Source organism: Pteronotus mesoamericanus, unplaced genomic scaffold, assembly GCF_021234165.1.
Source record: "Pteronotus mesoamericanus isolate MK-2021 breed Mesoamerican mustached bat unplaced genomic scaffold, CSHL_Meso_final scaffold_651, whole genome shotgun sequence".
In the NCBI taxonomy this organism is placed as follows: domain Eukaryota; kingdom Metazoa; phylum Chordata; class Mammalia; order Chiroptera; family Mormoopidae; genus Pteronotus; species Pteronotus mesoamericanus.
In genome coordinates, this window is record NW_026555325.1 from 46,903,054 (window position 1) to 46,927,383 (window position 24,330).

The following is a 24,330-nucleotide window of genomic DNA, read 5'->3' on the forward strand; positions in this document are numbered from 1 at the left end:
CATCTTAGCAACCGAGAAAATAGAAAAACAACCACCCGTTTGTATAGGGCTGAGAACAGAAAGTTTCCTAAAACTGCAAAACATGTTTCTAGCTCACAAAGAAAAATTTAGGTTTCTGAGTGTTAATTCTGAGTCAGATAAAAGCCTAGATATTGCCACTTTTCATTCATTCATTTTCTCTCTCACATCGGGACACTTTTGCTGCAAGGTCATTTGCTGAAAGGTAAATGTGGTATATAAAATAATACGTATGACAGAGAGAACACAAAGCCATAGGAAAAGCAGCACATCACACTAAAATTTTCGGCACACACAGGGACACAGACTACTGGGTTTTGGTTATATCTAATCTTTTAACCTTTTAACCTTTGCCTGGGCCCCTACTTCCCAGGGGTATGGGATATCCTCCAGATCTGAATCTAGCTGGAAGTGCAAACTCTTGCTACCCTCTCGGACACTGTGGCAGTATGGTTTTGTCGCCAAGCACTATCCTCTCGTCCCTGAATCATTTTAACAGAGTATAATATCCTGTGACATGCAGAGACTTATCTTGGACATGTATGCCATGTTATATGTCAAACCACGCACAAGGAACTACAAGGCTTGCATAATCAGTGTTCGTGGATAAACCAAGTTGGAAGCAGGCAGGAGAAAGTGTTGGATAAGCAGATTTATACTGCTCATGGTAGTCATCAAGATACAGTTTGGCGCTGATGACAAGAAAGATATGAGCATCCTTAAAAGGATATTCAGCTTTCCTATCTTCATATTTAAACATTAGATTTACTCTTGCATGAGCAATAAAGAGTAAAAGGACTGTTTGAGGGAGAAGACATATAAAACAGAAGACTGAAAGAATTATTAGCTACTGGGAAACATCTGTTCCAACTTGTATCACAAACACAGATGAAGTAAGAATAATGGCCAAAGAGTAAGGGAGAGAAAAACCAGGAAAAGCGAGCCCGAGGAACAGCACCAATGCCGAACTCCATCGGAAGACGCACTGCGAAGACAAGTTTCCAGTGTTTTCCACTGAGGGAAAGGACCCAGCAGCACTTTACCACACTGACACACACGCCCAGCCACTGGATCCAGTACGGGGGCAGATGAGTGGCTACCCACGCAACAAAGAACCGGCAGGTGGCACATGGCGGAAGCAGCAGATTATCAGAGGAAATGTGCCAGTTCCTCATTCACAGAAAGACGCACAACCCACAGGCGTGCTTCCCCGCCCCTTCCCCAGTTCAGGGACCTTTCCGTTACAGGCCTGTGACGTGAGTTCTCCACTTTCAGTTGCCTTACCCGTTCTCTGCAAACTGCCTATGATTATTATTAGCACCTAAAGCACAATTTTGAAGGGGATAAAAATGATCATAGTCCCAACGGAATAATTTGTGTCAAACTGCCTTATTAGTTTTAAAAATAGTGAATGAGCAATGCATGATACTCCTATATCCTACTCAATCATTGACATTTTATGAAATGGAAGAACTGTACTTTTGTATTATACAGTTGTAGAAATCAAAAGTTAGAGACACAGTATAAATAATGTCAACAAACAGTAATTTAAAAACAAAGTTCTTACAAATACACTGTTTGCTTACTCATAACGCCCGCATCCAGTATTTGTGTGACCAACTAGGACACATTGTGCTTGGAGCACTGGGCACAAGCTCAGGTGCATGCCCTAAATCTGACTTTGCAAAACTCAAGTTTTATTAGCAAATTCTCGTCCCTGTAACACTAAACTATAAAATGGTATATTTTTTCCAAATATTTTTGTGTCTGTACAATATTTTTTGGTAACTGTACAATAAAAGTCTAGTTGCAACTAACCAGCTATGCGTTCCTATTTAATTTCAGTAAGCAAATGCTTTTCAACAGTGTACTTTCAAACCTTTCGCATAGAAGGCAACATTTTCCACATTTCTAACAAATACAAAGTGAATAAAAATCCACCTTTACAAGTGATTCTTGGATCATTCAGGTCCAACTGAGGAGCTCTAGCAATATAAATGTAAACATGGCCATTGTCATGGGGTATTTATTCCAAATCTGTTCCTAATTTTTTGGAAGAAAAATACTTCCTGTTTAATATATTAAGAACAAAATTTAAAGCAATTCTCTAGACTGCAATTTCCCCATCTATAAGGAAGGTACAAGATAAAATCTTTGATGTCATTTTCAGTTCTGCCACCTTTTGTTCTTATAAATTTGAAGTTCTTAGTTTTTGCAGGATTCATGATGAAGGAAAAACTATACAAGTTACAAAATAAATGATAAACTGATCTTTAACACAAAATTATTCTTCCTAGACTTTAAGGTCCCAAGTCGCAAACACCTTGCAGTTTGTGTACCTCCTAAGTTATTTTGTCAAGAGTACCAATTACTGAAGGATTTACTTCACTTTAAAGTCCTCTTGTTTTCATTTTTTTCCCTCCTGATTTAAACTGTGTAAGGACAAAAATCACATAAAATTTTGATGTAAATCGCAGAAAAAAAGAGTCTATTTTAGCAATTAGAGTTTCCTAATCCCTCATTCTGTCATGTTAGCAAATATTGCAAAGAGCAAAAAATAATTCACTTTTGCCACAGGTAGGGATTGTGGTTAACTTTAGAAAATGCCAAGGCTAAGTTAATAATACTGAAAAGACAACTTTACAAAAATCTTTGCCTGAGATTTCAAATGTTATGAAAGGAACACTTCTGCTATGGTAACTCACAATTACTTTTAAACAGATTGATATATGAAGAAAATTCTATGAAACATTAACAGAGTATCAAAAAAATGTCAGGGTTTTTATTTTTTATAATCTATACATTTATTTAACCAAAACACAAACCGCTACCAAAAGCTATAACATGAAGTTCCCATTTTAATTAGATATACTAACACAAGAATCTCTAGAGACCTTCAAATTTCCCATCTTCTAAAACAGGTGTTGGCAAACTTTTTCTGAAAAGGACCAGATAGTAAATATTTTAGGCTTTGCAGGTCTTAACTGTCTCTGCTACAATTACTCAAAGCAGCCATAGATAATATGTAAATGGATGAGTACAGCTATGTTCCAATAAAGCTTTATTTACGGACACTGGTATTTGCATTTCATGCAATTTTCACAGGTCATGAAAAATTAGTCTTTGGTTTTTCTCCCCGTTCATTTAAAAATGCAGAAACTATTCCCAGCTTGAGGAATATATAAAAAACAGGGAGCAGGCCAGATTTGGGCCATGTGTCATAGTTTGCTGACCCCTGCTCCAAAATACCTTCCAAATCCAGTCACTTCAAAATTTCAAATCATTGCTTCCCAGAGATTTAAAGGAATTTTTCAAATCTTCATCAGTAACTTCTTTTAGAGTGGCTGGTTTCCACTTTGGACTCTGGTCTTTATCTATTAAAACTGTCAAGTGAAGACATAAAAAATGTTAGTTCATTTCTTTCTGGTATTGCCAGATTTTAATTACTGAGTTGACAAACTCTCTTGTACGAGGCATATTTTCTATAGCACTCTTCTTAAAAGTTTGAATTGTTGTATGTGCTCTATTTTCCTTATAAATTAAGTCCCCACAGATTTTGAAGGGACAGCAATGTAGTGATGATGAGCATGTGGTTATTTTCTAACCTGCTGAGTCCGATCGATACCTCTAGCTTGAATACTGCCTACTGAACGAATGCAGTGGTTGAAGGCCTAGAACTCTTTTCTCCTTCACACCAAATAGTAAACGAACTCTCCCTCTCGTAAAACAGCAAAAACCAGAGTTGGTGTGGTTTAAAGGGAAGGCAGGAAAGGGTCCAGGACGTCCTCCACAATGAGCTGAGAGGAAAATTACTTGAAGTGGAGGAAAGGGGGCTTTATGCATAATTAAAGGTGGTACTGCCACTTTGCTGAGTCCCCTAGTTCACATAGCTCTGAATTAAAATACCAGCCCATCTTCAAGGTTATCAGAAACCCTACTTCTCCTATTTCAATGTAGTCATCATTTAGTGTGGCCATATAGTAACCCCACAGGATTACAGTAAGTATGAGGCCATCTGTATACCCTCCTTTAAAGAGGGAGAGGGAAGGCAGTTTCCTGGCTGTGAGGGTATACTATGGTTATGCAAACGTTACCAGTGGGGAAACTGGGTGGAGGGTACTCGGGATCTCTAACAGCAGTTTTTAACCGTTAATCTCATGGCGCACACAAACCGATTACTAAATCTCTACGGCACACCGAAAAAGATATTTTTTGCTGACAAAAAATAGTTATAATTTTGATTAACACTGGACAGATATTGTATTGGCTGTTTTCATTTTTTTATTTGACAATCTAAGGGAAAAGAGGTCAGTGCTCCTGACTAGTCAAGTATTTCATGGTTTAAAAATTGTTGTAGTATACCAGTTGAAAATTGGTGCTCTATGGTATTTCTTAAAACTGCATGTGAATCTACAGTTACCTAAAAAAAAAACAAAACACTTTTTTTTTTTAGGGAAGGGGGCTATATTTAGAATGGTTGTGGTATGGTATTTTAACCATGCTTAAAATGTGCTTAGTTCTTGTGAAGAATGAAAATTATTTAAACATACAAACTCTACAGTGAACCTATAAAAAAACACATTTAGCATTAAAAGCTAAATAATTAAAGAAGCAATCTGGGAACCAAGGAAGCAGGCTGCCTGAGAAGGTAGAGGGAAGGGAGCTTCATCCATAATTAAATGTGGATACTAGCGGTTTTTCAGGTTTGGCTGTGTAACTTCAGGATTCCAGTATCATTAGGTTGAACACTGATTTATAATCCCTGCCAATCTGAAAGTTTTACATTCCCTTAATGTAAATAAAAATCCTGGAACATTCTTTCTACAAGGATCCCTTCAAAGCCCTTCGGCCAATGCTATCTACCTCTTTGACAGTCTACTGAAGGGCAAAAGGACAGAATAATAAAATCTAAGTATTATTTTATTTTGGACTAACAGGAAATTTTGCCTGGCACAGATTCCACAAGTTCTTGCTCTCTAGGCAGCCCGGGTTTTTCAGGTCTCACCAGACACACTCAAATTCCAACTGGTAAGCTCTCTCGCTCTAAGCTAATCTCTTTTTATTTTCTTCTACAATCAGGAAGTTTGTTCGAGATGTTAAGAGTAAAAATTTTTGACAACCATTCCCCTAACTTGCTAGTTTATTTTATCTAATTTGCTAACATATTTTATAATTAGCAAATTGAAGCATTTGGTTATCCAAAACACCAGACAGCTTTACCCAGAATAGATACTGCATTCTGAATAAAAAGTTTATGCTGAAAAACAAAGCGATAAGCTTTCTCTTTATTAAAAAGCTTGATAAGAACCTGTATTATATATCAAAATTTTGATGCTGCTCGGTTTTAACTCTTCTTTAAAATCAACAGTATATCTAAAAACAAGTTTGAGAAGGGTTGCTATAACATAGAATGAATACTTGATCAACATAACCCACACAGATTCTAAAATCAGAAATCTAGGCTGATCCACATGCAGTAAGAATTTGCTGGAAATTAGTAGGGAAAATGCATATTTCACTTGGTTTCTGAATTTCATGTGTCCTCTGAAAGGATTTGAACCCACTGCTTATTTCTAACACTATATCATGTCATAGATTAAGAAAATTCCACAAATAGTGATCAGTGTTTATTGAAGCTTCTATATCAGAGAACATAACCTTTCATTCAGATAAAGTATATCTAGATTCTTTACTATATTAAAGCGATCAATAAAAAAAATAAGAAAACTAGATATGCAAAGTACATGCAGAAACAGAACAGAAATGATAGCTATTTAGGGATACGGGCATATACATAAAAATTATTGCAAATTTGCTAGGAACAAAAAAATATTAACCACGTCACTTGCTTTTCTAAGTATACCGACTCTGAAGATGATAAACAAAAAGAAATTAACAAAAACATTAGCAAATTTGACTAAGTCCAAGGCCAGCGTTTAACCGCTCAGGTGCGGGCAAGGAGGCGGATGGGAGGCTGGGCAGTGCTGGGCTTGGCCGCCCGCACTGGGGGAGAGTGAGGGCCAGGCCTGAGGGCTCTCTGCATGGGAATCGATGCACCTCTCAGAGCCCTCAGCAGCCGAACGAGTTGGTAAACTCACACTGCCTCAGCACGTGATTGTAGAAGCAGGATTACCTCTTACATATAAACTAGGGAGCAATGACCAGGTTATATGAATTTTTTAAACAAAACTGGGTGCAAAGACTTATCTTCCCTTACATGCCAGTTGGTAATATTTTTTTTTAAATACTTCGCAACCTTCACACAAGTCCAATTTTCATTAATAAAACAACTATCACCTTTGATTAACAGTGTATGCTCATAAATTCTATGTCCATAATAGACAGGAGGGAAAAAATTGTCACTTACCTGCCCTAACGCCTTCCTTAAAGTCATGACCTCTCTGAAAGAAAATCAAGATTAAGTGGAGAATTTCTGAGTACCCTTATTCCTGGTGCTGTCTCTCTACCCCAACATGAGCCCCCCACTCCCAGGGCCACAACCCAGACCCCGACATCAGGGACTGGACCAACTCTGATAAGCTGCTCTGACCGTCACTGCCGCCCTTATTTGCTCAAGCGTCTCTGCTGCTGCAAATCCCTAACCTTACCCTGGGCTCCGCCGACCCTACGACTTTCTCACCATTTGTTCTGGCTTCACCTCGCTCTTCAGCCAGCCCAGTTTCCCCCGTCCATTCACGTGGTCACCTTTCCTTGGAAATGTCCTCATCTCCCTCAAGCTTTTTTCTTCCTTTTATTCTGTCCTGGCAAAATTCAGGCATTAGCTGAACCCTACCATTTGCCTCTGCCTGCATTTGAGCAGCTAAATCTTGCAGCAGTAAAACCGTTCAACTGTGACTTGTTTCATTTAAAATTCATGAGCATAAATTTCAAACAAGCATGGAAAACTGCCCAACAGTCCATGTTCTCTTCCCCACTCCCCAAGACGATGAGTTCAACTGCCTTCTGTCTCTTCAACTTCTACTGCTACCGAACTCTACTCTCACTATATTCTTAGCTTAAATTTCTACTTCCTTATAAAAAAAAAAAAAAAAAGCAGCAGCAGCCCTAACACATGTAACTCTCTGCTTCCTACCACTGAAACACCTGCAGACCAACGGCAGCCGTCTGCACCGTGCCGCCCCTTCCCTAACGGTGGAAGAAGGGACCGACCCCCTTCAAAGGCCAGTCGTCCCCTGCGTTCACATTCACATTCCCTCTGCCTCCTCGAGGACCTGGCCTGAGAGGTTACCATCTCTCTTTCTTTTCCTGGCTTCATCAATGTGGGCAGTGTAATTTAGTGGCCGATGCATACGGTTCAAATGTCAGGGTTCACCTCCTGGCTCTACTACATAGTAACTATGCGACCTTGGTATAGTAATTTCTCTAACTCCCAATTTCCTGAAATGGCAATATCAATACATCCATCATAGGATTATCTTGCTCCCAGCCCAGTGCCTGATACATAGTAAATGTTCAGTAAATGTTAACTATTATATCAGCAGTTCATCAACATAATATGTTTCCTCTATCGGATCACTATCAATCTTATTTATAGCCATGTTCTAGTATCTTCTACCATACAAGATAAAGGAACCTCACTTGATACCACAGTCCCAGTGTCCACCCTATTTCCGCTTCAACTTCCATTTGCTTCTCTCCTCTCCAAGTTACTGCACTATAACTTCTGCTCCAACACTCCGCTGGAACGGCTTGCCCAAATCACTCATAACTTCGGTAGAACAGATGCCTGTATCCTCATCTACTAGAGGCTTTGGCAGGAGTCCCTCTTCCATGAGACACTCCTCTCCTGCTTTCGGGACACCTCGCTCTCCTGGTTCTCCAACCTCTGTCCTCATCCACTGCTCCTCCTCCAGCCCACTTCAAAATGTCGGAGCTCCTTGGAGCTCCGATCAGCGCGCTCTCATTTTTTCCTTCTATGTGATCTTATCCACTCTATACTCATAAACAGCTGAGTGGTCAATTCTGTTAAAATACCAGATCATGTCACTCCTCTGCTCAAAACACCCAGTGGCTTCCAACTTTACTCACAACAAAGCCAAAATCTTATAAAGACCTTCAAGGCCATCTATGCTCTAGGCAGCCCTACCCTGTTAGCTCTGACCTCATCTCTCACTCATTCACCACACCCCCTGCCCCACTCCATCCGCAAGGCCTCCAGGAGGTCCCTGAAACAGGCAGGCCCACACCCGCATCTGCGCTCATACTTGTCTTGCCCTCTGCCTGGGTGCCCTTCTTCCAGGCACTTGCACAGTTCGCTCCCTCACGTCTTTCAGGTTTTCGCTCAACGTCTCAATGAGATCTTCTCTGGTCAACCCATCTACAAGTTCAAACCCCTTCTCCTCCCCTATAATCCATATCCCCTTTCCACTCTACTTTTTTCTCCTTAGTATCTATAATCAGTATATTTTACAAGTTTATCTGTTTATGATCCATCTCCCCCATGACAAAGTAAGTTCCCTGAGGGTTGGGATTTTGTCTGTTTTTTTTTTTACTTATGTACTCTTGGTGCCTCAAACAGTGCCTAGCATATGGTAAACACTCTTATTAGTTAAGTAAATAAATCTCTACAGCTTTTAAAACAATTGATGCTAGTGTCATTCGGAGTTAAATCCTAAACCACACCTCTGAGCTCTAATTCCTATATGCATTCTTTCCCTCACACCCATCATCAAGGCCTAGCTCCTGCATTTGCCTCAAATCCATTTAGTTCTCTCTGTTGCCACCAGCCTAGTCTAAGCCATTGCTATTTTGTGCCTGGATTACTGCAATAAATTCCTGTCTGCTCTCTACATCCACTCTTGAACCCTTCCAACCCCATCTCCATTTAGCAGCATAATTACCTTAAAACAAACTGAAACAAATCACCACCTGCTGAAACCCAAGAAACTTCTCAACATACTCATTTCTCACCCTTCAAGTCACAGATGAGCTGATGCCTCAAAGGGTGTCTTCCCTGGCCTACCTATTCAACGCAGATTTCCCTTTGCCTCCCCACTCCCTCCTGCCCTCACATCACTGTCTTGTATCATCAACCTATTATATTTCTTTTAGAACACTTACCACAATTTGTAATTATATTACTTATTTTGTTTACTTGTTTATAGCCTCGGTACACTATAAATTCCTTAAGAAAAAGGACAGTGTGTTGTTCTTTGAACCGCGTAGCTCTTAGCACTGTCCCTAGCACATAGCTAACCTACTTGCTGAGAGAAGGAAGGAAGGAAGGAAGGAGGGAATCAATCGATCGATCTAGGCAGTGCACTAAATGTACACTGAAAAACATGCGCTGTGTGAGGTATACCAGACAGTGGTCAAGAATGCAGGCCCTGGAGTGAAACCACCTGGTTTCATACACCATGTCTCTGCACCACCTTAGGCAGGTTACTCCTCTATGCTACAGTTTCCTCATCTATAAAATGGAGACAATGGAGTACCTATCGTTCTAGAAAGAGTGTAAGATTTAATAGAGAAAATGCATGTAAAAGTACTTAGCCCAGTACTTACTCATAATAACAATAGACTTCAACTGCCAGGAGTGACTTTAAGATATCACTAATAGAGCTTCACTATGGTTAGAGGAAGTACTTTGAACATCTTAATAACTATTTCAACACATGAAAGTCCATTACAGATGTCTTTTTTCCAGTTATTGAAGAAAATACTTCCTTTCGACCATGTATTAATCTCAGGGCCCTCTATACATAATACAGAAGGGATGATTCTGCTTTTGAAGAATTTAGCATCTGCAAGAAGAAATGACTGTGACTCTGAAATGTTTCATGAAATCAGTAATATTCTATGTGGTTACTACCTATTTTAACTGTACTTACAATGGGGCTTTCCATGCTAATCTATTAAGTAAAACATGTAACAGACTAATAACTTCCATTTGTCATTATATATACACACAAGCATTCCTCATTTTACCCATGATGGAATTCACAGTTAGAAAGTTTATGCCTTTTGCCCAAGGTCAGAGACCATGCCTGAAAATGGTTAATTTCTATTTTTGAGTTGCATACAAGGTTAGAGACCTTACACTTACATACTAATAATATCGCTGCTGTTTCATAAAGGCTTAGTAACAGCCTGGGAGCAATACCTCCACACACCTTAAACTAACCGGCCCACTGTGTTTTCTGAGTACATTTATAGGTAATTTTAATTTTCTTATTTATAGTTTTCTGTACTTTACATGTTCTACAAGGACCATATATTATGTTCATAACTGTAAAATGATAATTTTTTTTAAAGTCTTACCATGCAAGCTTGACTCAGACGATACTCCATAGTTAATACTTCTGGCAAGGTCTTTGAAGACCCCTCCATGAGTTGTTTTAATGTGATCTTTAGAGATGTTGGAGACATTTTATTAATTACCTATTAGAGAAAAAATTTTTACTAGTTTTAGACCAGTAGTTCCTTTATTGTCTATAATAAACCAGCTAAGTTTTGATATAAACCTTATTAAAATTTGCTCCTTAGCAGTTTCATATTACAAAGTCCTACAAAAGTGAGATTACACCTTAGGCTAATCCTGCCAAAGCACCAAACAAAAGATTTCTAGTCCATTACAGTAAGAAAATACCACCAGTGGAATAAATTCTATACCTATAAACTAAGTAATAAGATAAATATACATTTTGTAGCTTACCTGATATAAATTACGATCCCAACGGGGTAAGCAAACAAAGATTATGCTTAAATATACATAATATACACCTTAGAAACCACTAATACATCCGGGGACATTTCACTTCACAACATAAAGAAGGCAAAGGAGTAGAAATACGGTTGCCCTTCCTATCTTGTGACTCTTTAAGTGTCTTAACTTCGTCTTCATCTATGAATAACTGCTCCTACCTTGGAAGTAAAGAGGGAAAACTATTCGAGGTATCATGAGGTGCTCTACAGTATTTAAACATTTAGAAAAATAAGAATTATAGGCTTAACTCTTTAGCTACAATGATGAGTGACTTCCTTTTGAATTTAAAGATGCTGTTACCAGCGCTCCAATACAAGTGTTTGGCTGGGATTATGACAGCTGCTGCAAGAGGTTTGATACTTGCTCTATAAATCTGATGTTTGCCCTTTCCTTTATAATTGTAATATATAGTTTTCAGGCATATTGTTGAATGACTGTCTCAAAGATATAAATTTCACTTTTAAATTCAAAGAATTCCCCACATCAAGATTCTAGGTTCTTTACAGCATCCTCAAGTCTGGCACACAGATTCAGAGAACAGACTGAGTGGATAGAGCAGCACCTTAGTTGTCAAAGCTTAACTAGATGATTACTGTGAAGAGAAGTTTCAGGGAAGATCAGTATCCTACCTACACCCACGATGCTGCTGGAGAGGAGGAGAGAAAATGACTAAGGCTTTTATGAATCTGGCTCATCTTCACAGGAACTCATTCTTCTACCCTTGGTGCTGTATGGACAACCTCATGTAGCGTCCCGAATAGCAACCCTGCCCCATGTTCTCGCCTTTTTGGTTGCTGGCCAAGGGGATGATGGCCCAGTATGTCTGCATACTGTGCTAGGGGGCCCCTCCTTCCCACAGGCAAGGAAGACAATGGGTCCCTTTTGCTAACAAAACCACTAGTTTTCTCTAGCCAGAATAATGCCCATTGTTATCACGGCTGAAATCCTGGAGGCACCTCACTCACAATGCTAAAAGGTGTACTTCAGGGAGTGGCACAGCCACCTTCTCTCTCTCCTAGTCTGCAAAGTCAGTGCCGCTACAATCCTTCCCGACAGTGCTGCATTGTGTGAGCCCACAATCACATACCTGAGTATTGCAGGTACTGTAACTGACGGTGTCCTCATTTCTGGGTTTGGCTCTTTACTATCTAGCATTCTCAAAACATAAAACTCCATCTCTTGCTACACTTCTTCTGCTGGCCACCAATTAATTTCATTTAAAAGAGCCACCTAAGGGCCCCAGTTGCCTGCTCTGTGTCACACACACATGCTAGGTAAAATTGGGAAAAAAATTTCAATAAAAAAGCTCTGCTGGTTCAGGCATTTTGTGAAATAAGTTGACTCTTGAACAACATAGGGGTTAGGGTGCCAACCCACTATGCAGTTGAAAACCTGCATGTTAGGTTTTGACTCTCTCAAAACTTAACTACAGTTGTGTCTTTGTATCAGCAGGTTTCACATCCACAGGTTCGATTAACTGTAGAATGAAGTCGGTATTTTTGATCCGCACTTGGGAGTCTGCAGATGCAAAGGGCCGGCAGTGAAATAGCCTGCTGTGGGCCACAAGCCTTCCTGATAACAGTCAATTAACACATATTTTTATATTATATGCCATATTCTTACAATATAGTTAGCTAGAGAACAGAATGTTTTTAAGAAAATCATAAGGAAAATACATTTACTGTATTTACTGAAAAATACTCATGTGTGAATGGACCCATGCAGTTCAAACCTGTGTTGCTGAAGGGCCAACTATATGAACTAAAGATATTTTCATCAGACAGACATCATACAGGGTGGGGCAAAAGTAGGTTTATAGTTCATATGGAAAATAATACAATAATGAATAATACAAGAATCAACTGTTTCACATACAGTAACTCTGCATTCGCCCCTCCCTGTATAAGGAGAAACAGGTATATTGACAAATGAAAGAAACTGTAACTTCCAACAACTTAAGTATGCTGGCAATATAGCACAGAGACTTAGGTGTAGATTCTAGAGTCAGCGCTGGGGCGGGATCCCAGCAGCACCACCTTCGACAACATCTTAGCTTCCTCATCTGTAAAACGGAGACAGTAATACCACCCACCTCATAAATGAGATGGCAATACAGGATAGTGCAATGTGTCAGAAACCAAGCAAAACAAGGATGGGAAGGAACATTTATGGAGCACATTTCCCTGATCTCTACGGCAAGTACTTTCACATGTAGGTGCCTTTCACAAATGAGGAAATCAGACTCGGCTATGAATTTATCCAAGGTCACACAGAGCAGGAATCCAAACCCAAGCCTGCCTACTCCAAAACCTACCTCCTTGGACTATAGGAGCTATAAAAGTAGGCAAGAATGTCAAAGGCTGAAGAAAAGTAAAAAGTATCAAAGATAAAAAGAGTAAATTGTGTCAGGTGAAAAAGGGAAAAATGGAATAAAACCTTGCTTGTGTAATGTTGATGGCAAGGGGAAGACAAAAGATAGTAGCCTGAGGGAGAAAAGAGCCAAGGGAAGGCTTTCTGTAAGGGTAGGAAGGCTGGAAAATAACACTAATGTGCCACTAACTCAAGAAGTAGAACTGAAGATACTGAAAGTCAGAGATGACTGAGGCAGTTAGTCCCTAGAGGCGGCAGGAAAGCATGGAACGAGAGCACGGAAGGGGCTGTTTCCCACGGCAAGGGAGTGAGACGCGACACGGGTTAGAGGAACCGAAGAGGGGCCAATGGAAGAGAGTTAAAGTTGCTCATATAACATAGCTTCATCCATTAACACGGGAGCACTGAGACTGTTCTTGAAATTTTGATAAATGATTAGGACTTGAACCTTTAGCTATGCTAGAACTGTATGTGGATATAACCCTGCACCCATACAACCTAGTGAACACAGTTCTACTGCTTGGTAGAACACTGGTCAGTGTTCTAACCATTTATCTGACACTTTAAACTTTAGTTGTCTCCTGTATGTCAAAGAGCCAACTTCTTTTTCCTTTATTTTTATCAAATGATTCACTTTCTCAGCTCAATTCAACAATATTACTGAGCATCTGTTATGCGTTAGACACTTCAGGGAAGACAATAATAAATAGGGCATGGTTCTTGTACTCAAAGACAATTTCCAACAAAAAGAAAACTCAGGATACTGCCTCTGCCCCTCACCTCAGGAATCTACCAGAACACCCAATAATACAGTCTGACTTGCATTTTCAAGAGAAAAACAATATCCAACAAGACTACTGATACAAGTAGAAGAATAATATTCAACAAACCTATTGATACCATTAGAAGAATTCTACCAAGTAGACCACAGGGTGACTGAAGGTCCTCAGAGATAAGCCCCAGCTCTTTCTCTGATTTACTATGTAATCTTAGAAAGTAATTTTTTTTTCTCTTTATAAAGAAAGATGTCATTTATAACATTCTCTGAAAGTCTAGGGTTAGCCATATTTAATCACCCCCAAGAGGAACTAGCAGTTAGGAATTCAGGTGTATTTATATCATTTTACTTTTTTTAAATGCATTTAAAAATAGAGCTGATGCCCTAGCTGGTGTGGCTCAGTGGATTGAGCACCAGCCTGTGACCAAAGGGTCGCCAGTTTGATTCCCAGTCAGGGCACATGCCTGGGTTGCAGGCCAGGTCCCCAGTAGGGGGCGCATGAGAGGAAACCGCTCAGTCATGTTACTCTCCCTCTCTTTCTCCCTCCCTTCCCCTCTCTATAAATAAATAAAATCTAAAATTAAAAAAAAATTGTTAAAAATAGAGCTGATACTGACTTAAAGACAATGAACAGGAAATGAGAACTTAAGAAACTAATTAGAGAAAAGAAACTGGCTTGTTCTTTACCTAATATAAAAGAATACATAAAAATACAGGGATAAATACGAAAAGGTGTAATTTTGCTCTCCTCTGAAGAAAGACTACAGTATATTTCATACCTGCTAATATGCTATGAAATGAACTTTCTAATCCTTCCATTAAAAAAACAAATTCATTATTTCTAAAAACTTTCTCTGAACTAGTAAATATGCCATTGAGCAAAAAGTTTAAGCAAGCCACATAGTAGCCAATTAAAAAGTACACATTATAGAAGTCAGAGGGAAAGGATAAATTATTTGTTCATATCATACTGCAAAACTTGCTTAATTTGGGTAGCAGATATTTTACAATGCTTGCAAAGCACTAGAGAAATAAATTTGTGCAAAACAGGTCAAAACAAATTACTCGTAGGAGTATTGAAAGCATTTTTAGTAGAAATAATGTTCTCTCCAAGGACAAATGGTGCTCAGAAAAAAATGATAAACTGAGGGACGCTATAGAAAGAAACACCTTATACCGTTGGATTTTATTTTCTAAAGAAAAAACCTAAAATAGTCTATCCAATCATTAAGAAGTCCCTAAAAACATAACAGTTAAATGAACAGGTACCAAAACCCCCAAGTAACAAACTCCTGCTTAACATTATAATATATAAATGTAAAGAGTTTATAATTAAATCTGGCATTTTGGCTGCCCCCCAAGCTTCTGGACGCCCTGTCCCCAACTTGACAGCGCCCTTCAGTGTCAGTCCCCCCTTTCTAGTAGATGGAATTAAAGAAGCACTTCCTGTTTAGGTGTCCCAGAGGTTCTGTGAACTATCTGTTCCCTACAGTAAAGCTCTTCCTTCTTAAGAGGGCCTAGGTGGACTCTGTTTTCCGCAACAAGAATTCTGACAGTAAAGAGCCTGAAACTATAAAGAAGAAAAGATAAAGTACATGGGGATGGTGGATCAGGGAAAAGAAGAATTAGTAGCACCAGTTAAAAAGCAGTAACTATAGGTACTACAAACATTAAAAGATATCATGAACAACTTTCCAATAAATTTGACCATTTAAATGAAAGTGTCATATGCTTTGAAAGATAGTTCAAATCTGACCCAAGAAACAAATACATCTAAATAGTCCTATATCTATTTAAAATTTTTAATCCATAGCGACAAACCTGCTCACAAAGAAAACTCCAGATGCAGATGGCTTCACTGATAAAAAAGAAAATTAACAGAAACTCTTCCAAAAAACAAAAAAAAGGGAAACATTTCCATACTTGTTTTATGAGTCTGGCATAACTTAATTATCAAAAACTGACATGGAAATTAAAGAAAAATTATAGGCCAATAGCTCTCATACCTAACGCAAAAATCCTAAACAAGTATTAGTAAGTCAAATCCAGCTACATATAAAAAGGACCATACATCATGACCAAACGGGGCTTATTTCAGGAAATCAGTTCAATATTTAAAAAGTAATCATTGTCCCTGAAATAGATCCCAATCTATGTGATCACTTGATCTTTGACAAAAGGCACCAATGCAATCCAACGTGAAAGAAGAAAGTCTTTTCAACAAATTATGCTGGAACAATTTTATGGCACGATGGGAGAAATAAACCTGGGCCCCAAAGCTTGTTTTTTTTAAATAAAAATTAATTTGAGATGGATCTAGCTAGACCTAGACAAAAAAGCAAAAACTAGGAGCTTTTAGAAGAAAACATAGGAGGATATTTTTGAAGTTTGGAATAAGTAAAGGTTTCTTAGGACACAAAAAATACACATAAAAGAGAAAATAAGTTACCTTGGGCTTATTTAAATTAAAAACTTCTGATCATTAAAAATTAATTATTGTAATATACCCCATTAATGAAGGTAAAAGAAAAAAATCATATGACCATCTCAATAGATTCAGGAAAAACACTTATATTAAAATCCAACACTCATTCAAAATAATTACATATGTGGTGCCAACACCCCAAGGCTGCGGGTTTGATACCCTATCAGGGCACATACAAGAATCAACAAATCAATGTATAAACAGAACAACAAACTGATGTCTCTTGCTCAGGCATCCCTCCCTTGCTCTCTCCTTAATAATCAATAAATAAAGAAATTTCTTAATTATATAAAATGGCCCTGGCTGGTGTGGCTCAGTGAATGCCAGCCTGCGAACCAAAAGGTCACTAATTCAATTCCCAGTCACAGTAAAAGCCTGGGCTGCGTCTGGGTCCCCAGATGGGTACATTCAAGAGGCAACCTATCCATGTATCTCTTGCACCTCAATGTTTCTCTCCCCCTCTTTCTCTATCCCTTCCCCTCTCTAAAAATAGTAAAATCTTAAAAAAAAAAAAAAAAAGCCTATATAAAATGGTCCTTTGCTCAGATGGTTGAGTATCATCCCACAAAAGGAGGCCAATTTGATTCCCAGTGAGGGAACATGCCTGGGTTGTGGGCTAGTCCCTGGTTTGGGCATGTGCAAAAGGCAACCAAGATGTTTCTCTCCCTCTCATTCTCCCTCCCTTCCCCTTCTAAATACATACATACATACATACATACTTACATAAAATTACATAAAACCACTTAGTCAACTAGAAGAAACTCTCTTATACTCAATGAAGAATATCCACAGAAAACCTATAACGATAAACATTTTTAATATTTTTAAAAGCTTTCCCCCAAGACTGAGGCAAGGTTGGCTGCTATCATCACTTTTATTACACATTTGGCTTCGAGGTGCTACCAGTATGGGTTGGGGTGGGGAGGGAGGGCAGGATGGGAAACACAAGGGATAAAGAAGAGAGGTGGGAGGAACAGAGGGAAAAGAGAAGGGAAGAGAAGGAATGAAGGAAGAAGAAAAGATGACATCGTTACATATGTAGACAATCCAAAGTAATCTAAAAAGTACTAGAGTAAGTGATTTAGCCAACAAGGGCAATATAGAAAACTTAATTTCAATTATATTTATACAGATCAACAAATAAAAATAAATTTTAAAATAATTACATTTACAGTTGCATCAAAACCCATCAAATATCTAGGAATAATTCCAATGAAAGATGTGCAAATGCAAGTCCTCTACGAAGATTAGAAAACATTATTAAGATAAAACAGGGAAGACCTAAATAGAGCAACATACCATATTTATGGAATGAAAGACTAAACACTTGCTTTCCTTCTGGGAGTCTAGAATTTTGTGATGTGCTATGCAGAGTACCCATGTGACCAATCCACAGTGAAAGCCTCCACATGTGTGTCTCAGCTAGTCACTGGAGGAATTAAGCAAGTCCTATGTGACTCCACCGGGAGAAAATGCTTAGAAACACCCTACATGTTTTCCCTTTGCTGATTTTGCTTTGTATTCTCTCACCGTGTTAAATCCTAGCCCCAGAGCCAGCATACCCAGTAGACAGCTTCAGACCACATCAAAGCACCAACCACTTCCGCAAGTGACACACTCAAGCGGCAGGTTCAGCAGGCACCAGAACCCTGCTGAAGTAAGTCCTGCTCCATGGGGTGGGCCCCTGCACAGCTGATCTTCCATAGAAGTTCGTGGTCACAGCCAGTCCTTGCAGCCAATTAGCCTGGGGGTAAGTCCCTCCCTTTGATGTGCCAACAGCAGTCGAGGCTCAGCTGCAACAGGAGAGTGTACAAAGCCCACACAGAGTGGGTGGATTGTCCAGCTTGGCTGATAAGGGAGGCTGTGCCACTGGACCCTATAGGATACCTATTACATTAGGCCATTGTACCAAGCCTGGGAGGAGTAGCAGCTCTACCTAATACATAGAAACAAACACAGGGAGGCTACCAAAATGAGGAGACAAAGAAACATGGTCCCAATGAAAGAACAAAACAAATCTCCAGAAAAAGAACAAAACAAAATGGAGACAAGAAATCTACTAGATGCAGAGTTCAAAACACTGGTCATAAGGATGCTCAATGAACTTAGGGGAAGGGTAGATGAACTTAGACAGAACTTCCAACAGCATAAAAAAGGACATGGAAACCATAAAAAGAGCCAGTTATAAATGAAGACTACAATAACTGAAATGAAGAATAATTTACAGGGAATCAACAGTAGGTGAAGCTGAGAATCAAATCAGCGATATGGAATAGATGCAAAAAACATCTAGTCAGAATAGCAAAAAGAAAAAAAGAGTCCAAAAATATATAGTGTACAGAGCCTCTAGGACAATTTCATGTGTACATTCACATCAGGGGGTGACAGAAGGAGAAGAGAGAGAGCAAGAAATTGAAAACTCATTTGAAAAAATGGCAGAAAACTTCTTTAACCTGGTGAAGGAAACAGACATACATGTCCAGGAAGCGGAGAATCCTAAGCAAGATGAACCCAAAGAGGCACCACCAGGACATAGCATACTTAAAATGCAAAAAGTTAAAGACAAACAGAGAATCTTAAAAGAAGCAAGAGAAAAGCAGTTAGTTATATCCAAGGGTGCTCCCATAAAACTCTCAGCTGATATCTGAACAGAAACTTTGCAGGCCACAAGGGATTGGCAAGAAATATTCAGTCATAAAAAGCAAGGACCTATAACCAACATTACTCTACCCAGCAAAGCTATCACATAGAATCGAAGGACAGATAATGAGCTTCCCAGACAAGAAAAACCTAAAGGAGTTCATCACCACTACCCAACAAAGTATCACTTGAAATGTTAAAGGGTCTTCTTTAAGTAGAAGAAAAGATTAAAAAATATGAACAATAAAATGGCAATAGATACATATCAATAATTACCCTGGCTGGTGTGGCTCAGTGGATTGGACACTGGCCTGTAAACAGAAAGTTTGCTGGTTTGATTATCAGTCAGGGCACATGCCTGGGTTGTGGGTCAGGTCCCCAGCTGGGAGTGTGCAAGAGGCAACCGATCAATGTTTCTCTCACACACAGATGTTTCTCTCCCTCTTTTTCCCTCCCTTCCCATCTCTCTAAAAATAAATAAATAAAATCTTTTTTAAAAAGAATCTAAAAAACAAAATAAGTGCACAAATAGGCAGAAACAGACTCATACAGAGAATATTTTTATGATTGTCAAATGGGAGGGGGGTTGGGTGAAAAAGGTGAAGGGATTAAAAAGTATTGATACAAATACAAATTGGTAGTAACAGAATAGTCATGGGTATGTAAAGTATAGCACAGAGAATATAGTCAATAATATTTCATTACTACATATGGTGTCAGATGGGTAAGAGATTTATTGGGATAATCACCTAGCATGTTATATCTAATCACTGGGGTGTACACCCAAAACTAATATATGCCAACTGTAACTGAAAAATAAAAAATGATTAAAAAAAGAGAATGTAAGCTAATACAACCATATTGGAAAGCTATTTGACAGTAACTACTAAGATGAATATACACATTGTTAAACTAATTTAAAAAGGAAGCCATTAGACTGAGGTGACTTTCATGCTTTAGTAGCCTACAAGCAAACCAAAACCTAAGCATACAATTTCTCAAGGTTAAGAAACTGAAACCTAAGGACGATCAACCATGAAGAGCCAATTAGGCTTGCCCAAATAATCCAACCACTTAAGCTGTAACTAATCAAATAATTTCTTTGCTTTGTTTCTACTTCTCTATAAAAGTCTTTCTCCAGCTTCTATCGGTGGCGCTTTCCTAACCATTTCTGGTTTGGTCCTGCCTGATTCCAGTCAATTTTTGCATAAATAAACTATTAAAATTTTTAATATGCTTCGGTTTACCTTTTTAACCCCATACATGATGACTCTGCAGTACTAGTCTTGGGTATGTACAGAAATGTGTATCTGTGCTACCAAACGATGTAGAAAAAAATGTTTATAGCAACACTATCTAACAGTAAAAACGTGAATATAATCCCAAACTCTATCAACAGTGGAAATGAATAAATACAATGTAATACATTACACAATGGAACATCTTATAGTAATGAGAATGAATAAACTACTGCTATATACATCATGGATGAACCTCACAAATACAGTGCTGAGCAAAAGCAGACAGACACAGAACTATAGACTTCATTTATATGAAACCTGGAAACAAAATCTACGCTGTTACATACAAGTCAGCGTAACGGTTAGCCTAGCGGACAGGCAGTCACTGGGAAGAAACACAAGCGGGACATCTGGAGTGCGTGATAATTGGTTCTGGGCGTGGGTGATGTTTATGTTGTAATATTTTTTTAAAGACTTTATTTATTTATTTTTAGAGAGAGGGGAAGGGAGGAACAAACAGAGGGAGAGAAACAACTGTTTGCCTCTCGCATGCCCCCACCCGGAGACCTGGCCCGCAACCCAGGCGTGTGCCCTGACCGGAATTAAAGAGGCGACCTTTCGGTCTGTGGGATGATGCCCAACCCACCGAGCCTCACCCGTCAGGGCTGTAGTGAAAATTTTTCAGCTACACTTTCATGATTTATTTTTTGTACTTCAAAAATGAATTCTTAAAATACACTCAGAAAAAACTCACTAATTTCAAGCTCTTTAGCATAACATTAAGACCCTTCACAGTCTGGTTCCAGTCTGCTTTTGGGCCGTGTTTCTGAAACTTTACTTCTTGTTCCCAGCTCTGCATTCTCCAAACTTCTGTCCTTTGAGTATGTGTTCTGCCCTGTCTCGACTACCCTATGCCCCTGGACAACTCATGCCCATCTCTTATCCTCTGTTCAGATAGCACCTCTGTGAAGCCTTTCAGGCTCACTCCAATCTCTTTCTGGAAACCTACAATAACTTCTAAAATCTTCTACTTTAGCATAATTTACCATACTGTTTTATAACTATTTATGTGTTTATTCCACTAGAATGTGACCTGCCTGTGAAATGCCTGAGAACAGGTGCTGGATTTTAATTCTGTACCTCCGTGGAAGCATAGTACCTTATCCACTCATCATACCTATCGTGTGAAATGCTCTGCAACAGGTGTCTGGAAATACAGGAGTAAGCGAGCTTCTCAAGAGCTTATGGTCTGCCAGAGATAGCGCTCAATAAAGCAAAAAGAGAGGTGATATATAAAAGAACACATAATAGGACAGGAACAAGCATTTTATTTTTTTAATAATTAGCTTTACTGGGGTGTAATTTACCTATGATAAAATTCACTCTCTTAAGTGCATTATCTCTACAAGTTTTTTCCCCCAACCAAAAACCAGCTGCATTAGTGCTGCTGGAGTCTTTACAGACCATACGGTGCACTCAGACTACTCCCCAGGGCTCCAAGGACTGCCTCCAGTTGTCGGGGACAATACTGTCTAGCGCTTACACTGGAACGACGTATATAAAGCTGAGGGGTATGCGTTTTCAGGAGCACAGGCTAACACTGTGAGGCAAGTACTGAACCTAACACCAGCTCTCAGCATGGACTGGGTTTTGGGCCAAGCTGGGTAACTCCTAAGTGATTAGGTGCTAGGGCTGCAGCGGCCGGGTAGCAGGAGAAGGCACGTAGGGCTGAGGCTCCGCGTGGCCCTGTCCTTTCGCCTTCATCTGCAGGTACCACCCTTTGCCATACTCAAAGCACCTCTTCCCATCCTTGGTATCAGGCACGAGCTGGGGCACGCACGGCGACTTGTCCCCCTTGCTCCTTGCTCCCAAGGGACACCAAGGTGAAGAAGGCACTGGCAGCTTGCTAGCGCTTCTGTGAGATGTCCACCGTGGGGTTGGCATCCACCAGGACCTCGATCTCCAGGGACGTGTTGCTTATGAAAGCCATGTTCCCAGAAATTGTGATGACACACCCTTTTCTGATCTTGTGAAAGTTAATGGCATCCACGGGGGCTGTCACTACATTGGCCTTGCAGTGACGTGCAGCCACGATCCCAGCCACCTCATCCATGAGCTTCATGGTAACACTTCCGTGCACAAAGCCGTGCAGCGTGCAGTCTGAAGGCCCCACCAGATGGATCAAGCTGGACTGGCTGTTAGGCTCCGGGTTCAGGACAGGCGGGACAATGTCCCCATTCCTCCACTTGGATGCCATGCACTCCAGTTGCTGGGCCCCTTACCGCCTGCAGCCCTACTCCTACTGCTCCTGTTAGGCATACAAAACCAGAGGTACCTCCGGGACCTTGTCCACGTTCTTCAGTGACAAGGGCACATACCACAGGGTCTTATTGGTCAGCTTTTTGGTGCCTGTGAGGATGTTTTCAGACATCACATTGACCTGGAGTTCCACTCAGTGCTGGGAGGTATAGGTGATCTCCTCGCTGACGTGCAGCCACCTCACTGACAACAAACACAGGCAATAGGAAGTCGGTGTACTCGACCTGGGCCAGGGCGGCCGCACAGCACTCCCAGTCCGGCTGTTACAATGCCATGTGCTGCTGACAACCCCCACCTCCTCAATCGACTTCAGGATGGTTCCTCTATGCACACTGCCAGCCACGTTGGCATCATCTGGCCACATCATCCAACAGATCTGCATGGCAGATGGGATATAGGCGGCTGGTGGCTGAAGGAGAGGACAGCTGTCTGGCCTAGTTCTACAAGTTCTCACAACTGTTTACAGTTGTGCGACTACCCTCACAATCAACAACAGAACAAGAGTTCGCCTTTCCTCAACTCTACCCCTGGGCAACTGATCCCTATAGTTTTCCACCCTTATAGTTTTGCCTTTTCTAGAATTTTATAAAAACAAAAGCATACAGTAGGTAGTCTGTGTCTGCCTTCTTTCACTTGCTTCTAAAATTCATAATGCTTCTGAGATTTATCTGTGTTGTTTTCTGTATCAATAGCTCATTCCTTCCTATAGGTGAGTAGTATTCCGCTGTATGACTATATCACAATCTGGAAGGAAATCTACTAAAGGATGTGAGGAGCCATAAAATAAACTACTATGAAAATTCCATCAATTATAAATAATTTATATTCATATATATTTTAACCCCTTGTTATCCTATAATGATCAGCAATAAAAACTTTAAGACCTAAATAAAGGATAAAAACGAATCGTATGTTTTTATTTAATGATTAGTACGTACGTTGGAAAAAAACTGTCTTTCCTCCCAGACAATCCAGGAGAGAAAGGAACCCCTACGGCATAGAGCACATGGCTGCAACTCAAAACAGGAATTAGACTAAATTCGTGGGACCTGCGGAAAGAAGTCAGGTATCCCCGAGGAGCCCCCGCAGGGGTTAGAAGCAATACTAGGGGCTTACTGCAAAAAATATTGGAATCTTCTTAACATTTTTTCAAACATTTATTTCATGTACAAACATTTTACCTAAGCACTAACAACTATATTCTCCTTCAGGATCATTTTTTGGTGTGTTTCTGGTTGATAGAATTAAAGTAACTCTGTATCTATGTCCTGTCAAGGAAGCTTCAATGGGAACTTTTTGATTCCCACGTCACGTTACTTGCAGCAGATACTAGTATTTTGGAGCCATGCTCACTCACCAGAGCTAAAGATAAACCCAATGAAAATGAAAATTGTCCTTTCAATGACAGTGCTTATGGGGATGCAAGCAGTGATGGGTGGCTTGCCAAGTATCCTTTTCTGAGTGCAGAATAATTATATTGCCAGCGGACTGGAAGAAGAGCTGGAAGACTGTCTTGAGCCCCATCTCAGTGTTTTTAAAATAACATGGTTAGTTGCATATCTGTACTGCGTTAAAGTGACACCATATAGCCTATTAAGTGCTGTATGACTATTTTCCAGTGGAATTACTAAGTGCATACTTAACTGGGCCATATTACTAAAAAAGAAATAACGGGAATACTAGTTTTCATATTGCTCTGGAAATAAGCAATTTAAAGTGAGAATCCTTGAAATATAAAATGATACTCTACATT

The 24,330-nt window shown here is 39.7% G+C and overlaps 1 protein-coding gene and 1 pseudogene across 3 annotated transcripts in view; both read right to left on the reverse strand.

Moving 5' to 3' along the window:
• Positions 1 to 2,538: 2,538 nt before the first annotated feature.
• HIBCH (3-hydroxyisobutyryl-CoA hydrolase) overlaps positions 2,539 to 24,330 on the reverse strand; it is a 78,644-nt gene continuing 56,852 nt past the window's right edge. For 2 of the 3 annotated variants that reach the window (XM_054562637.1, XM_054562635.1), the window contains 3 exons: positions 10,300 to 10,419; positions 6,386 to 6,419; positions 2,539 to 3,401 (listed from right to left, as the gene is read on the reverse strand). In XM_054562637.1, coding sequence (XP_054418612.1) covers positions 3,286 to 3,401; positions 6,386 to 6,419; positions 10,300 to 10,419 — 270 coding nt within the window. In that variant the 3' untranslated portion in view covers positions 2,539 to 3,285. The remainder of the gene's footprint in view (positions 3,402 to 6,385; positions 6,420 to 10,299; positions 10,420 to 24,330) is intronic. The other variant, XM_054562636.1, reaches the window with a different exon arrangement.
• Positions 21,945 to 23,099, reverse strand: LOC129061758 (cytosolic acyl coenzyme A thioester hydrolase-like; annotated as a pseudogene).